Here is a 17,804-nt window from a genome sequence, read left to right as displayed (position 1 = left end):
GTAGATAGGATTTTTCTTCTGAATCTTCGACAAAGTTTATCCTTCCTTGAGTAAAGAGGTGAAAACAGCACACCGTACTCCAGGTGTGGTCTTGCTAAGGCTCTGGAAGGTGATTACAAGGTATCTTATTGAAAATATGCAAAATTCTGAGCGGACCTGACACGGTGGGTGCTGACAGGAGTTTCTCCTTGTGGGAGAGACCAGAACTCAGGGTTTACACAGTTTAAAAAATAAAGGGTGTCCCATTTAAGCTGTGGATTTTTTTTAGTTCTTTAGAACTCTGTCCCCAGACAGTGGTGGAGGCAGGATTAGTGAATATTTTTCAGGCAGAGGTAACAAGGGAGTTAAAGGTTATCGAGGGTTGACAGGAATGAGGCCACTATTTTGAACCACAGGGGGATCGGTGTGTTGAGTCTGAGCAGCACAGTTGTGATGCCCATTGCAATTCAATAGGCAGCCCAGCACACTCAACCTGGGTCTGAGTCAGAAAGCAACAATTCCTTGTGGCACTATGTCCCAGCCACAATGAGCAGCTTCAGGATACAACATCATCATTCTTTTATACAGCGCTTGTAACAGAGTAAAGCATGCCAAGGCGCTCCCCAGGAACACCAGTTGAAATGCGACGCACAAGGAGATACGAAGACAGGAAGCCAATAAAAAACTTGGTCAAAGTAGGAAAGGGTTGGGGTTGTGTGTGCGCGCGTGTGCGTGTGGGGGGGAGCGCGGGACGGGACACAGTGGTTAGCACGGCTGCCTCACAGCGCCAGGGACCTGGGTTCGATTCCCAGCTTGGGTCACTGTCTGTGCGGAGTCTGCATGTTCTGCCCGTGTCTGCGTGGGTTTCCTCCGGGCGCTCTGGTTTCCTCCCACAGTCTGAAAGACATGCTGGTTAAACGCATTGGCTGTCCTAACAGGCACCGGAGTGTGATGACTAGGGGATTTTCACAGTAATTCTACTGCAGTATTAATGTAAACAGACTTGTGACCGTAAATAAACTTTAACTTTAAGAGTGTATTCAAGAGAGAGAGATATTTGCATTTCCGTGCAGTTTTCACAATCCAAGCAGACTTCATACACAATGAAACAGTTTTGAATCTTAGTCATTGGAGCAATGCAGGAAACATGGTAGCCAATTCGAGAAGTGCAAGTTCCAACAAAAAGAAATGTGAAACGTCCTGTTATTGTGTCTTTGAGACTCAGCTGAAGGATTGGCCTCAGCCGAGACAGAAGGAACGTACGAGTTGCCCAACATGTTGGTATGACAAGATGACAAAAGAGCACACTGGTTCTGAGGGAAACAACCGCATTGCGCTAAATACTGCATGACAACGCAGATCTTATGAGGTGATAAGGGAAGTATATAAATGCTTATATTTAATGGCCATTGTTATCTCCAGTGGTAGCTTGTGGATTCCAACCAACACGCCAGAGTGCTACTGAAGGAATGCTACTGAGTCGGGAAAGTGCCATCCTTCCTGAGATTGAATCGAGGCAAGGATTCATCCCCTGGTTTACGTGGATATAAAAGCTCCTGTACAACGATTCAACCAAAAGGAAGACTTGGTGAGATCTCCCTGGCGTTCTGGCCAACAGTAATGCCCCAATCACTTCATCTGGACTAACATTCCCAGTGCAGCACCGAGAGATGTTTAATTGCAACCCATCTGCCCTCGCAATCAGACGTGAAATTCTCCAGTATTGTAACAACAGGAAGACAGAAGACTAACTAAATAGATTTTGGTCATTTTATGCCCAATGATCCCAATGGAAGCTCCTCCCCTTTTAGGAGAATGTACCAGGAGGTACAGTACCTGGCAAATGGGTTTCCAGCACAGCCGCCATCATCATATCTGTCTCCACCTGTAACAGATGTAAAAAAAAGTTTGGTTTCACAGATGTGGCACAGCATGTAATAATTCTCATGACAAGCACACTGGTACAGAAGACACAAACCTTTTGAGTTGATTCATCACATGTATTGGGAAACAGTGAGAAGCATTGTTTCTTGCACACTGTACAAAGCATACTGTACAGAGAGAAGGAAAAGACAGGATGCTTAACGTAGTGTTGCAGTTAGAGGTAAGGTGCAGAGAAAGGTCAGCTTAATACATGGCAGAAGGGAAGAAGCTGTTCTTGAGTGTCTTCTGACTTTTGTATCTTTCTCCTGCTGGAAGAATATGGAAGAGATGTGTGGGGTCCTTAATAATGCTGGCTGATTTCCGAGGCAGCAGGAAGTGTAGACAGAGTCAATGGATGGGAGGCTGGTTTGCGTGATGGATTGGGCTTCATTTACATCCCTCTGTAGTTTCTCGCTGTCTTGGACAGAGCAGGAGCCATACCAAGCTGTGATACAACCAGAAAGAATGCTTTCTATGGCAAAAGTTGGAGAGAGTCGTAGCTGACATGTTGAATTTCCTTAGCCTCGAGAAAGTGTTGGTGTTGAATCAACCATTATATGAAATACGTTTTGACATCTTTAATTCATAAGTGAATTGGATTCTCAGCCAATCTGCCATTATAGTGATGAAGTCATTGTAGGTTGCGCGTGTGTTAGAAAGTTGGTATTTCCTGAGCCACAATATCGATAGTTTTTCAAATGCTCTTTGAGAAGTTCATCAAATTCACTGAGATATTCAGGACAGGCTAAAAAAATTACCTCTTCGACAATAATGATGATTCATTGTGCCCCCATGAAGGAAGTCCCAGGGCAGACAGCAGTTTAACTGTGGCAGCAATACATCGAAACTCTTCCCTCCAGTAAGAATATTCCTTTTCAAACTGAGTGGATAACAGAATCAATTCTTCCCGATGATCTACATGTTTGAACAAACACAGATACAGCTTTAATATGACTTTTGGAAGTTTCTCGATCAACGAGCATTTCTCCAGTTAACAGTACCTGATGAAAGCGTGTTTCGCTTTACGAGGGTCAGGAATAATTTGCAAAGGTAATAGTTGACTGCCTTTGAGGCTTCTGAAAAAAAAAAACAACCAATTTCTCCTTCCGTCAGGCCATTTCCCTTCACCCTCAGAAAATGGGGTCATGAAGATTTCTCAGCTGCTTTCGGCCTCCAACATCTCACTCTTTTCTCAAATTTTCCATATCGCCTATGTTCTCTGGTTTACTGTGAAATCTTCAGTCATACTCAGTGGAGCAGGTTTTGGTCACAAGGTCATCAGCATGGGTTTCTTCCCTCACTTCAGCTACAGAATGAGTTTGAGCTGTACCTTGTCCCATTCCCATTTTGGAGTTCACTTCTTCTTGTTCAACTTTTTCAGACGATGTGGAATCTCCGGAAATCAGCAAGTTGAAGTCATCAGGTAATTCACTGATACTCTTGGTGGGCGAGGTTGAAACATGCAGTTTGTGCACTGCTCAATACTTCAAACTTCCTGAAGTACAATGGCAAACTGTCTTTTGGCCTAGTTTTCTCCTCATGCCGCTCCTTCAGTTTTCTGTGCTTTGGCTCCAGACTGACAGCACTGCTTCTTATTAACTGATCTTTCTTGATTTTAACCAATGAAGTTTCAGAAACATCAGACAGTTTTGGCCTTCCTCAGCCCTGGGCTCCATGTTGCCCCTGTTCGCTCGATGATCTTGCTGTTGTGCTGCCTGCCTGTCTATACAGCCTCCTCACCTCACGCTCAGTTCGTTGCCCACCAGCACCCCCACAGCTCTGCTGGCCTTGGGGTCGAGCCACCCCTCCAGCGCCGCCTCGACCCTCAATCCTCACCTCTGCTCGACATCGGGGAAACTTGCTCGCTCACTCACAGGCTGCTGTGCCTGCTGCCTGGCCTCCTCACCTTGCCCTCGGTTTGCTGCCCACTAGCCCTTTCTGTCTTGCTGCCTGTCTGGCCTTGGGGGGCGGGGGGTTCTCCCCTCGACAGCTGCCAGCCAGCGCCTGCCCTCATTTGGCCCTCGCGTCCCCCCCACGTTAAGCTCAGACCTCACTGTTGGTTCAGGCTGCCTGTCTGGCTATCCAGCCTCCTCTGCTTTTGAGAGATCCTCGTTACTGCTGCTCTCTCGTATAAAAACCACCAAAGTCTCAAAGAGCTTGCACAATGTTGCCCACTCTAAGGGGTCTCCACCAATCAGAGCTCGATGCTGCTCTGTATTGCTCGCTGAGCCTATCATTAAGTTCAGGACTCTCGGGGAGTTGACCTCTTTGCCAACCTCCCATTCTCTTCCAAGGCGAGTCCTTGAGGCCCTTCTGCCCTTCAGTGGAATCATACTGACTCTCCGCCTCTCAAGCTCCACCACTAAGGATCCAGCACTGTATCCCTGAGCCTGGACCTCGCGCTCTGCCCTGCTATCACACCTACTGCAACCTTCTATTGTTCAATGCAATTCCAGTCTCCCGATTTTAAGGCACCTTCAGCTGGACCAAACTGGATCCTTACCTTAATATCCCAGCTGACTCAGGATCAACACTGGGCGATACAGTGGTTAGTGGTGTAGCCTCACTGTGCCAGGACCTGGATTCGATTCCCGGCTTGAGTCAGCGTCTGTGTGGAGTTTGTACATTCTCCCCGTGTCTGTGTGGGTTTCCTCCTACACTCCAAAAATGTGCAGGTTAGGTGGATTGGTTGTGCTAAATTGACCCTAATGTTACAGGGAATAATGGGTTAGACATGTGGGACTATAGGGATAGGGCCTGGGTGGGAATGTGGCCGGTGCAGACTCGATGGGCCAAATGGCCTCCTTCTACATTGTAGAGATTCTGTGATTTGTTTGATAACACTTCCGTGAAGCACCTCATTTTACATTTATGTTTATTTATTAATTAGTATCACATACAGTCTTACATTAACAATGCAATGAGGTTACTGTGAAAATCCCTCAGTCGCCACACTCCCGTGTCTGTTTGGGTACACTGAGGGAGAATGTAGCATGGCCAATGCACCTAACCAGCACGTCTTTCAGACCATGGGAAGAAACCGGAGCACCGGGAGGAAACCCATGCAGACACGGGGAGAACATGCAGACTCCACACAGACAGTGACCCAAGCTGGGAATTGAACCTGGGTCCCTGGCGCTGTGAGGCAACAGTGCTAATCACTGTGCTGCCCTTGGGATATTTTATTAGGTTAAAGTTGCTGCATAAATGCAGGAGACTGTTTTTGGTGGGGAGGGGAGAAGAGGGGGGGGTGACAGGTGAGGAACTGGGGATGGCAGAGTCTCAGCTCAATGTCCTGTGATAAATTCAAAGTGTGGCTCAGAATCTGCAAGTGCCCAATGTAAATCTGATTGAAGCACAACGCTGCCATCTGCTGTTCAAAGTTGCTCATGTCCAGTCCCACTTTTGCACAGATCTGCCACCTGGGCTCTTATCCAGCCCCATGTAAACAGAGTCTCAGTAATCCCAAACCAACAGATCTGACTATTTCTACACACTCCTTCCCATCATAAACCTGAGCTCAGCTGAAACTCCGCTGCCCATACACTAGCTGGCACTGAGTCCCTCTCATTCATCACCTCTGTGCCAGCTGACTTTTAAACTGACTCGCAATGTCTCAATTATAACATTCGCAGCCTTGTTTTCAAATTCCACCGTGGAATTTTAATCTCTGTAATCATTCCAGCCCCACACCCCGAGGTGATCTCTGCACTCTGCCAATTCTGTTCCCTTGAGTATGCTGGATTTTAATCGTTCCACCATTGGCCCCCACTCCTCCTTCAAGGAGACACAACATGCTTGTTCTTGTGAAGTGGAAAAATCAGCTGTGGCTTTTCCTGACTCTCAGGAATCTGGGTATCAACAGAGCTTGCACCCTTCACTCAGGACAAGTGGGTCAGCTACCTGCAGGGGAGTTGGATGGCGGGCTTGTCCTGGGGAGGGTGTTTGCCATTGCCTCTATCAGCCCTTTCAACAAATCATACCCCCTTTGAGCTCCTTCCCCAAGTCCGACTTAAGCACAAAAATCCAGGCTGATGCTATCCCAGTGCAGGACTGAGGAATGCTGCATGGTCAGAGGTACCAGCTTTCAGATGAACCTCAAACCCCAATAGCTCTCTGTTGTTAAAGCTGTTGTTCATACTGCAAGGAGGAAGAATCTGGAGACAGGCTTTTTCACAAAACCAGAGAGTTTGATTTGATTTGTCACATGTATCAGGACACATTGAAAAGTATTGTTTCTTGTGCGCTATACAGACAAAGCATGCTGTTCATAGAGTGCAGAATACAGCATTACAGTCATAGCTAGAGAAAGATCAACTTAATATATGGTAGGTCCATTCAAAACTAGGGTGGAAGAGAATATGTCTGGGTTGTGTGGGCTCCTTAATTATGCCAACTGATTTGCCGAGGCAGCAGGAAGTGTAGACAGAGTCAATGGACGTGAGGCTGATTTGCATGATGGATTGGGCTACGTTCACAACCCTTGTAGTTTCTTGCCATCCTGGGCTGAGCAGAAGACATACCAAGCTGTGATACATCCAGAAAGAATATCTTCTATGGTACAGGGACAGACTCTCTTGGTTCCTCCCCAACACCCAGTGTAAACTGTTTTTTCAATAATAATTTACTCCATTCTTAAAGTTACAAAGCCAGTGCGTACAGTGGACTGGGCAAATCCTCAATCTATCTCCTTGCTTGCTTCAAAACCCAATTCAAATTGAATCCAATTCATGGTCAAGAGAGCACAGTAAGAAGTCTCACCTGATGAAGCAGCAGCGCTCCAAAAGCTCGTGATTCCAAATAAACCTGTTGGACTTTAACCTGATGTTGTGAGACTTCTTACTGTGCCCACCCCAGTCCAACACCGGTATCTCCACATCATGGTCAAGGCATACAAGATCCAAGCTGACTAGAAAATGCATTATGCCTGACCTAGTGCTTTTGTTTTGACATTTAGTCTTAGCCAAAGGTGGAGTTTTTATACACAGAATAATTCTCTAAATCTTTCCCCAATTGGTGATATCTGCTCTGAATTAGAAATGAGACCCTGCACTCCCAGTGTAGCAGGATTAGAACATGAACACTGATCACTCTGCAATTGCTTCCCCTTTTTGAATACACGTCCAACATTCCTGTTTGAAAGTTAACAGTGAATCTGTCCCTTACTGATCCTGCATTTCCAAGGCCATGTTTCAATGAGCTTAATTATGAATCTCTAAAATTCAGCCATTACCTTTGATGGTTTATATCCAAAAATGGCTACCACCGCAACCTTGAGATCTTCTCTGCTCAGATAGCCCTTCTGACCCAAATCACATTCCTGAAAAACCTGGTGAAGGAACAAGAAGAACACGTTCAAGTCATAGAAAAAGAATCATAGAATCCACAGTGCAGGTCGTTGTTCGGCCCACTGAGCCTGAACTGACCACAATCCCACCCAGGCACTACCCCCATTACCCCATGTATTTACCCTACTAGGCCCCCTGACTCTAAGGGTCAATTTAGCATGGCAAATCCACTGAACCCGCACATCTTTAGACTATGGGAGGAAACCGGAGCACTCGGAGGAAACCCATGCAGACACGGGGAAAATGTGCAAATTCCACTCAGGCAGTGACCCAAGCCGGGAATCGAACCCAGGTCCCCAGCAGTGAGAGGCAGCAGTGCTAACCACTGTGCCATCTTCAGTGGAGAAGAAATTAACTGCATGATGTCCAACACCCTCCCACCCCACCCAATATAAAAAGGCTGCTTTATGTTTCAGGTGTCTGGTGAAGGTCCATTCTGATCAACATCCCAAACTGTAGGAATCACATAACAGAGGAGGAGGCCATTCAGCCCAATGTGCCTGTGAAATCTATCCAATGAGTTCCATTCCCTCCAATCTTTCTCCATAGCCTTTTCCCTTTGAAATACAAATCCAATTCGCTTTTCAAAACAGTAGCCCTCTTTACTCATTGACTGTCCCCTCAATCTCTAGCAATGTCACCGAGCCCTGGGCCAGGTCATAGGGATTTACAGCATGGAAACAGGCCCTTTGGCCCAACTTGTCCATGCTGCCCATGGACAAGGTGAGAGCTTACAGTTTACTGCTAATCGCCCATTTTTTGGTCAAAAGAAAGCCCGTGAATTTCACAACACCCTTCAAATGGCAGAGAGATTTCAGTGATTTACTGGGCAGCGGACGGTCGCAGGGAGGTACTTGGGGAAGTAGCAAGAACACAGCTGAGAGGGAGGGAGGGGGTGAAGAGGGAGGGGGCAGGGGTGCTGAGGAAAGCTTCATTGAGATCTGGTGCAGATGGATGCAGAATAGAAGGGAATGAACTGAGCAACATTGCCAATGGAATAACAAATGGTACGTACTGGAAACAACTGAGAACAAATCAGCCAAGGACACGTACGGCAGATATCACATTGCTTCCAAAAGTTCTCTTTTTTTGTTCTATTCTGGATTGGCGAATAAAAGGATTGAGCAATTGTCATGAAAGGAAAAGGGGAGCTCTACAGGTATCCCTTCAGGAGGGCCCACCACCAAAGATTAAAAATAAAAACAGACTTGTATTAATACCTCAAGTCTCCACCTCAAGAGTAGAGCTGTTCTCGCCAACGTCCTGGGGCAAATAGCTATCCTTCAGCCAATGCGAGTTTAAAAAATATAGACCATCTGCTCCTCACGCATTGCTGATTGGTGGGATCTTCCTGTGCACACACCGGCTGCTGCATTTCCTACTTTACACCAGTGACTACACATCGAATGTACCTCAGTGCGCTCTGGGGCAGCCCAAGCTGATGCAAGGAGTGCAGAGAAGGCAATTTTCTTTCTGTCCGTCTGTCTTTTACTCTGCCCAGCTCTGGCTGCTGACATTTGGGGACCGGAGACAATGCAGGAGGAACCATGGAGGGGGAGGCCCAGGAGGTGAGCTTACAGAAAGATGGGGGAATTAGTGATTGGATTAGGTCACAGAAAGGTCATGTTGGACGAGTGGGACTAGATGAGAGAGAGATACAAGCTAGAACTGCTTCAAGAATAGATCAGACAGCAATTGTCATTGAGGGTGAGGGAGGCGTGAAAACAGAGATTCATTGAAAAATACTGGCTGAGGTTGAGATGGGAAAGTTTTAATGACTTTCTGACTGAAGGGAAGCTGAATGGAAGAGAGATGACTTGCATGAATTAAATAGTCACTGTAAGAAGTCCAAGGTTAATTTGGAATCATGAGCTTTCAGAGTGCTGTTCCTTCATCAGGTGAGTGTTACATCCCAAGCAGCAGCCTGGTGAATCTCCTCTGCACCTTTTCCAGTGCAATCATGTCCTTCCTATGATGTGGCGACTAGAACTGCACACAGTACTCCAGCATCACTGAAGTTCTATACAACTCCATCACGTCCTCTCTGCTTCTGTAATCTATAACCCGACTGATAAACGTGTGTGCTGTATGCCTTTTTCACCATTCACCTGATGAAGGAGCAGTGCTCCAAAAGCTCGCAATTCCAAATAAAGCTGTTGGACTTTAACCTGTTGTGAGACTTCTTAATGTGTTTACCCCAGTCCAACGCCGGCATCTCCACACGAGTTAAATGGATCAAAGGGAGTCCTTGTGTACTTGCTCCCAGCACCTCTCACCGCACCCCCCCGCTCAGGGCATCAGAATGCTTTGTAGCTAATGAAGTTACAAAGCGAATTCACTTTTGTAAAGGAGGAAGCAGGGCAGCCAATGTACGCGCAGCAAGATTCCATTAGCAGCAATGTGATCATCTGGTTTAATGATGTTAATTAAGGGATAAATATCAGTCAGTACACTGATATTTATCAATGTCTCGGAGTGTCTCTGAAATAGGGCCAGGGAATTATTTACATCCACACGAGGGAGCAGACTGGGATTTGGTTTAACATCTCATCTGAAATACGGGTGCCTCTGACAGTGAAGTACTCCCTCAGTACTGCACGGGGAGTGTCAGGCCTGATTCCATACTCAAATGGCTGGAGTGGAACTTCAACCCACAACCTTCGGGCTCAGATGGGAAAGGGTTTCCTCACTGGTGCTGATTCAGTACAGTTACTGATCCAGGCTATATTGCACTCTACAGAGGGGGCTGGGGTAAGCACTGGGGCAGCTGATGAACGAGAATGAAAAGTCTACTCACTCCCCAACATGAAGCTCACATTCAGTGTATTAGTTTAGCGTTAGATTGTTCGCCTGTTTTTAGTTCCTCTTTCGAGCAGCCTTCAGGCCCTATTTGAATGCAGCTTTGTGATATTACTGAGGCTAGTACACCGCTTACTCTCCAAATAGCCAGTGGCAACACCAGTGAAAACCCACGCAGACACAGGGAGAATGTGCAAACTCCACACACAATGACCCGAGGCCGGACTTGAATCTGAGTCCCTGGCATTGTGAGACAGCAGTGCTAACCACTGTGCCACTGTACCAGAGTTGAGATGTCAGAGGATTTTCTCCCACAGTCAAAGATGTGTAAGTCAGATAGATTGGCCTTTCCCCCTCGTGTCCAAAGACGTGGATTAGCCATGGCAAATACAGAGGATTGCGGGGACAAGGTGGAGAAGGGAGCTGGTGGGATGCTCGTTTGGAGATTTGGTGCACTCGGTGGGTTGGATAGCCTCTTTCTGCACTGTAGGGATTCTGTGGTTGCAGTGCTGGAGAAATTACAGAGATATGGAGAGGCTGGGCTATGACTTGAAACCGAGGATAAGAATTCTAAAATATTCAAAATATTTTAAAAACACAATCTTCAGCTGTTCCCACGTCTCCTTCTTTGGTGATCACTCTTTAACGAGTGTGATTATCCACTTAATAAACTCCATGTTATTGATCACTGAACATAGAATCACTGAACACTACAGTGCAGAAACAGGCCCTTCGGCCCATCGAGTCTGCACCAAACACAATCCCACCCAGGCCCTACCCCCATATCCCTACACATTTACCCGCTAATCCCTCTAACCTACACATCCCAGGGCATCAAGGGGCAATTTTAGCATGGCCAATCAACCTAACCCGCGCATCTTTAGACTGTGGGAGGAAGCCGGAGCACCCGGAGGAAACCCATGCAGACATGAGGAGAATGTGCAAACTCCACACAGACAGTGACCCGAGCCAGGAATCAAACCCAGGTCCCTGGGGCTGTGAAGCAGCAGTGCTAACCACTGTGACACCATACCACTGATTCTGAGAGTCCTTGCACAGCTGGGAGCCCAATCCTAAAGTTTCAATCACACACGTGGCAGATGTTTCCAGGGGATGGGTCTGGTCCTTGGATTCCAGATCACGGGTACGCCTTTCTCAGAATCCTTTTCTAGGCCTCTTCTTACCATCGGGTGTCATTGAAGAATTGTGCCCCTCCAATCAGGAAGTGCTCCAAATAGGTCTCCTCTGAGTGAGGGTCTCCCAGGTGTTGGTGTCAATGTTACATTTCTTGAGGTACGTCTTCAGGGAGTCTTTGAAGATCTTCCTTTGTCCTCCTCTTGTTCAGGAGCCTTCCCCAAGCTGAGGAGAAAAGATTTGCTTTGGCAGTCGGGACTCTGCCATTCTGAGCACACAGCTGGCCCAGTGGAGCTGGTTCCGAATGATCATGGGTTCGTTGCTGGTGCTATCTCCTTTAACGATGCTGATTTAAGTCCCCAAATATAATGATGTGAGAATCTCACCTGATGAAGAAGCAGCAGCGCTCCGAAAGCTCATGATACCAAATAAACCTGTTGGACTTTAACCCGGTGTTGTGAGACTTCTTACTGCCAATAGAATGCCAGAGTGAAAGCACACATAATGGCCACCGGGCGGAGCCTGTGTGCACTTTTAACAACAGTATCAACATCAACTTTAATAGAACATAGAACATAGAACATAGAACATTACAGCGCAGAACAGGCCCTTCGGCCCACGATGTTGCGCCGACCAGTTACAAAAACAATGACCCACTAGCCTATACCAATCCCTTTTCGTCCATAAACCTATCCAGAGATCTCTTAAACGCCCCCAAACTAGACGCATTTACAACTGCAGCAGGCAGGGCATTCCAATCCCTCACCACCCGCTGGGTAAAGAACCTACCCCTGACATCCGTCCTGTAGCTACCCCCCCTTAATTTAATTTAATTAATTTAATTTAATTTAATTTAAATTTAATTTTGGTAGGAAGAATGGTAGGAAGGACTATTACTTACGTGGCGAAAAACTGCAGCAGGCGACGGTGCAGAGGGACCTCAGGGTCCTTGTGCATGAGTCGCAAAAACCCAGCCTGCAGGTGCAGCAGGTGGTCAGGAAGGCGAATGGGATGCTGGCCTTCATAGCGAGGGGGATTGAATATAAAAGTAGGGAGGTCTTGCTGCAGCTGTATAGGGCATTGGTGAGGCCGCAGCTGGAGTACTGTGTGCAGTTTTGGGCGCCGCACCTGCGCAAGGATATTTTGGCCTTGGAGGGAGTGCAGAGGAGGTTTACTAGGCTGATACCGGAGTTGAGGGGGTTGAGCTATGAGGAGAGGCTGAATAAACTAGGCTTGTACTCGTTAGAGTTTAGAAGAATGAGGGGAGATCTCATTGAGACGTATAAGATGATGAATGGGATGGATAGGATAGAGGTGGAGAGACTCTTCCCGCTCAAAAAAGACAGTAGGACTAGGGGGCACAGCCTCAAGATAAAGGGGGGTGCGGTTTAGAACGGAGTTGAGGAGGAACTTCTTCACTCAAAGGGTGGTGAATCTCTGGAATTCTCTGCCCGTTGAAGTGGTGGAGGCTGCCTCGCTAAATATTTTTAAGAAGCGGGTTGATGGGTTTTTGATAAGAGAGGGGATTAAGGGTTATGGGGAGAGGGCGGGAAAGTGGAACTGAGCCACGACAGATCAGCCATGATCTTATTGAATGACGGGGCAGGCTCGAAGGGCCAGATGGCCTACTCCTGCTCCTATTTCTTATGTTCTTATGTTCAATCACCTGAAATCCATGCCCTCTATTTTTTATCTTTCTGCCACTGGGAATAGCTTCGACTTCACCAAAATTGCCCAGATTCCTCATGATTTTGAACACCACTATCAAATCTTTTCTCAACCTTCTCCAAGGAAAACTTCTCCAATCTTGCTTTGTAACTGAATTTTTTTATATATAGGACAATTGTCATGAACCTTCTCTGCACTCTCCCTGCTGCCTTCAGGTTTTCAGGAGTGTGGTATCCAGAATCTTTTTGTGGAGGCTGAACCAATGCTTTATACAATTAATAACATCCTTGATTTTATACTCTGCTTCCTTATTAATGAAGTTTAGGATGCTGCATGCCTTATTAACCACTCTTAACAAGTCCTGTCACCTTCAATGATGATGTCCTGCTCCATCTGTTTCTGCACTCCATTCAGAATTGTACCCTTTATTTTAAATTGTCTCTCCTTGTTCTTTCTATCAAAATGAATCATGTCTCTATATTCAATTTATCTGGTACGTCTGTCAATTCCATCAACTTGTCCACGTTCTTCTGAAGTTCTACACTGTCCTCCCCACAGTTCATAATGCTTCCGAGTTTCACATCATTTGCATATTTTGAAATTTGCTGCGTAGACCAAGCTATTAGTACAAACCGCTCATAAAAGCCGGTATTAATCAAGACACTTTAAAAAAAAAGTTACTTTTATGCTGCAGCTCTAAAATTATGTTAAAGCCTTCCTTCCCCAGTACATTTTAAATGCTGTGATATAAATGCAAGATGTTATTTAAGTATTTGAATATTCATTTTATTTCCCTGCTGCCATGATTTAATCTATCTGACATTTATTCAGTTTTAAATGGCCCCAGTGTTACTCTCAGCAGTAAAATAAGGTACAGCTGCAAACCCACTTCCATATAATAACTCAACTTCTGACTCCCCAAAGCCTGTTCACCATCTATACGCTAGGAATGAGATGGAATACTCTCCACTTCCAAGGATGAGTGGTGTAGCAAGGCACCATCTACAACATACATTGCCACACCCCACAATCTCTACCATCTAGGACAAGGCCAGCAGATGGATGAGAACACCACCACCTGCAAGCTCCCGTCCAAGTCATTCACCATCCTGGATTTTGATTTGAAATTATTGTCACATGTATTAGCATAAAGTGAAAGTATTGCTTCTTGCATGCTATATAGACAAAGCATACCGTGCATAAGAACATAAGAAATAGGAGCAGGAAAGGAGAGGGTACATAATGTAGCATTACAGTCATAGCTAGGGTGTAGAGAAAGATCAACTTAATGCGAGGTAGGTCCGTTCAAAAGTCTGACAGCAGCAGCTGTTCTTGAGTCGGTTGGTTCGTGACCTCAGACTTCTGTATCTATGTCCCAATGGAAAAAGGTGGAAGAGAGAATGTCTGGAGTGTGTGGGGTCCTTAATTACGTTGGCTGCTTTGCCGAGGCAGCAGGAAGTGTAGACAGTGTAAATGGATGGGAGGCTGGTTTGTGTGATGGATTGGAAATATAATCAGCGGTTCCGTCACTGTTGCTGAGTCAAAATCCTGGGACACCCTCCCTAACAGCACTGTGGGTGTGCTGACATCAAAGGGACTGCAGCAGTCCCAAAGGCAGCTCACCACCACCTTTGGGGGCAATTAGGGAACGGCAATAAATGCCACTCTCACCAGCAAAGGCAAAATCCCACAAAAGAACAATAGAATTCACTAGGCATCCTCAAATCCATGATTTAAAGGGTTAAACTTGACACAAACAGCCGTTACTCCAGGGGATTGCGAGTGCGTTTGACGACTTTTATTCTAACTACGCCTCACTGTACTCTGAGAAAGGTGGGATTTGAAACTTCACCTGCTCTGTGATGTACACTGAAAATCTCAGTTATGTGGACAGAGGGGAGCCATCCTGAGACCAAAAGCAGCAGTGGAGAGATGGTGAGGGTGCTTAAAATCATCAAGAGTTTAAAGCTTTACATTGATCTAGTCAAGAGTTAATGATGATGGGTTAAAGAACCAGAGGTGATATGTAGAAAAACCTCTTTACATATGGAGTTCGAACTTGCAATGCACTGCCTGTTGGGAGGTGGATTCAGAGTCATTCGTAATTGGATGGCACAGTGGTTAGCGTTGCTGCCTCAAGCGCCAGGGACCCGGATTCAATTCCCAGGTTGGGCCACTGTCTGTGCGGAGTCTGCACGTTCTCCCCGTATCTGTATGGGTTTCCTGCGGGTGCTCCAGTTTCTCCCCCACAGTTCAAAAGATGTGCTGGTTAGTGGCATTGGCCATGCTAAATTATCCCTCAGTGTACCTGAAGGCGCTGCAGTGTGGTGACCAGGGTATTTTCACAGCAACTTCATTGCAGTGTTAATGTAAGCCTTACTTGTTACACAAATAAATAAACGGGGTGGGGGGGGGGGGGGGGGTTGGTGAAACGAACTGGATTGCTCTCTGAAAGAGCCAGTACAGATTCAATGGGCTAAATGGCCTCCTTCACAGCTGTACTATCATTGGGTTTAACATTTCGGCCTTCCCCACTTGCAACACAATCGATTGAGTTTTCTCACCACTCACTCAGCAGGTTTGAGTTGTCATTGGGTACCACAGAATCTGATTGTCACAGTGAAGGGAGACAGGTTCCAGATGCTTTTCACCTTACACTCATCAGCGCAAACAAAACCACTCTACTTTTCAAACCATCACTTTGTCAAACTGTTGTGATGGTTTGAAATTTGATATTCTTCCATTTGTCCCGATGAGCACGAGACAAAAAGCTTCAACAACATGCTGCGCTGTTCAGCGATAGTGGGTCCAAGAGCCACTCCAAAATCAGAGACAGAAAATCCAGGCTGGTCAGTCAGACTTTCTTAGACTTGATGTATTATTGTCTCTTGCATGCAATACAGATAAAGTGTATCATTCATAGAGAAGGAAACAAGAGAGCACAGAACGTACACTCATAACTCGAGTGTACAAAGACTAGTTTTATAAGCATAGAACAAGAGTAAAAGAATTGGAGGATATGCTAGGCACAGCTCGCTAGAAATCACCATGTTCTGGTGTCATCCTGTTTTTGTAGTTTACCAAAGCGACAGTTAACTTCTAGAAGATTATTTCAAAGGAGCGCCCCGGTCAATATCGATCCTTTAACCAACATCACAAAGATATATTTGCTGGTCATTTTTCTCACTGTTATTCAGTGGGATCTTACTGCATGCAATCGGATTGTCCACATTTCATTACATAGTGACTAGACTTCAAAAGCATCAATCGACTGTGAAGTGCTTAGGGGTGGCCCCAGGTCTTTAAAAACTCCACAGAAATACAAGCTATATGGCTGCTTTGCTTGAAGGTATAATCACAGCAATAGATTTAAAAGTAGAGCTTTTACATTTAAAACTCTTCAACTTTTAACAGGGGAATAACCACAGTAATTGTTGTGAGACAGTTCCAGGGTCCTGAGAGTAGCAGCGAAATGGCTCTAGCCCAGGGCTCAGTGTCACCTACCGTAACAAAGTGGCTTTTATCCGAGTCAGTGACAATCCTCTCCTCACCAACAATGCCAATACGATCTTGATACATCATCGAATGTCCAGCCAGTGACCAGCCTGGCAGTTTCAGTGGTTTTAGTCTTTCTGTTCTTCTCTGACCCTTCACCTACACTCACACTAACCTCTTGCCCTCACTGTTGCTCTTAGTCACTCAATTACCCACACTGTTACTCCCTCATCCACCTACAATCTTACCCTCACTCACTGTTACTCTGTCTCTCTCTCACTCTGTTACCATCACTGCAGCTACAATGTATCAAAGCACTGTTACATTCTCTGTTACTGCTTGTTGCTGTGTGTGTGTGCGCGCATGTATATGTGCGTCTGTCTGTGTGCGTGTCTCTCTCTGTGTGGGTGGGTGTGTGCTCTCCCCGTGTCTGTGTGTGGGTGAGTGAGTGTGTATGTCTGTGACTCTCTCTCTGTGGGTATGTGTGTTTGTGTTTGTCTGTGTGTCTGTCTCTGTGGGTGTTTGTCTGTTTGTTGTTGTCTGCTTGTCTCTCTGTGCGTGGGTGTGAGCCTGTGTCTCTCTCTGTGGGTGTGCGTGGGTGTGAGCCTGTGTCTCTCTCTGTGGGTGTGTGTGTGTGTGTGTCTCTCTCTCTCTCTGTGGGTGTGTGTGTGTCTCTCTCTCTCTGTGGGTGTGTGTGTCTCTCTCTCTCTGTGGGTGTGTGTGTCTCTCTCTCTCTGTGTGTGGGTGTGTGTGTGTCTGTCTCTCTGTGTGGGTGGGTGTGTGTGTCTCTGTCTCTGTCTGTATCTTTGTGGGTGTTTGTTGCTGTCTCTGTCTCTCTGGGTGTGTGTGTGTGTGTCTCTCTCTCTCTCTGGGTGTGTGTCTCTGTCTCTGTGGGTGTTTGTTGCTGTCTCTGTCTCTCTCTGTGGGTGTTTGTTGCTGTCTCTGTCTCTCTCTGTGGGTGTTTGTTGCTGTCTCTGTCTCTGTGGGTGTTTGTCGCTGTCTCTGTGGGTGTTTGTTGCTGCCTCTGTCTCTGTGGGTGTTTGTCGCTGTCTCTGTGGGTGTTTGTTGCTGCCTCTGTCTCTGTGGGTGTTTGTCGCTGTCTCTGTGGGTGTTTGTTGCTGCCTCTGTCACTGTGGGTGTTTGTCGCTGTCTCTGTGGGTGTTTGTTGCTGTCTCTGTCTCTCTCTGTGGGTGTTTGTTGCTGTCACTGTGGGTGTTTGTTGCTGTCTCTGTCTCTGTGGGTGTTTGTCGCTGTCTCTGTCCCTGTGGGTGTTTGCCTCTGACTCTTCCTCTGTTCTGTTTGAAGTTGCTGCTTTTGTAACTTCCGCGCAACACCAATCCAATCCCTTATTGGATTAAATTTACTCTCCACTGACATTCATCAGTCGCAGTGATTGGCTATCGCTCTTAAAGGGATTGTCGTGTTCTTAAAGGTGGAACTTGTCTATAATTTCCCGCC

At 46.3% G+C, this 17,804-nt stretch overlaps 1 protein-coding gene across 1 annotated transcript in view; it reads right to left on the bottom strand.

Moving 5' to 3' along the window:
- Nucleotides 1-16,686, bottom strand: part of efcab11 (EF-hand calcium binding domain 11) — a 97,208-nt gene extending 80,522 nt beyond the window's left edge. Inside the window, exons 1-3 of the mRNA XM_080201938.1 lie at nt 16,356-16,686; nt 7,136-7,231; nt 1,816-1,864 (exon numbers count right to left, since the gene is read on the bottom strand). Of these exons, the coding sequence (XP_080058064.1) occupies nt 1,816-1,864; nt 7,136-7,231; nt 16,356-16,433 (223 nt within the window). The 5' untranslated portion in view covers nt 16,434-16,686. The remainder of the gene's footprint in view (nt 1-1,815; nt 1,865-7,135; nt 7,232-16,355) is intronic.
- Nucleotides 16,687-17,804: the final 1,118 nt, after the last annotated feature.

The sequence above is a fragment of the Carcharhinus amblyrhynchos genome, chromosome 14 (assembly GCF_965287045.1).
Source record: "Carcharhinus amblyrhynchos chromosome 14, sCarAmb.v2.hapA, whole genome shotgun sequence".
In the NCBI taxonomy this organism is placed as follows: domain Eukaryota; kingdom Metazoa; phylum Chordata; class Chondrichthyes; order Carcharhiniformes; family Carcharhinidae; genus Carcharhinus; species Carcharhinus amblyrhynchos.
Note: the sequence above shows the minus strand (reverse complement) of the source record. Positions and strands in the feature narration are given on the sequence as shown.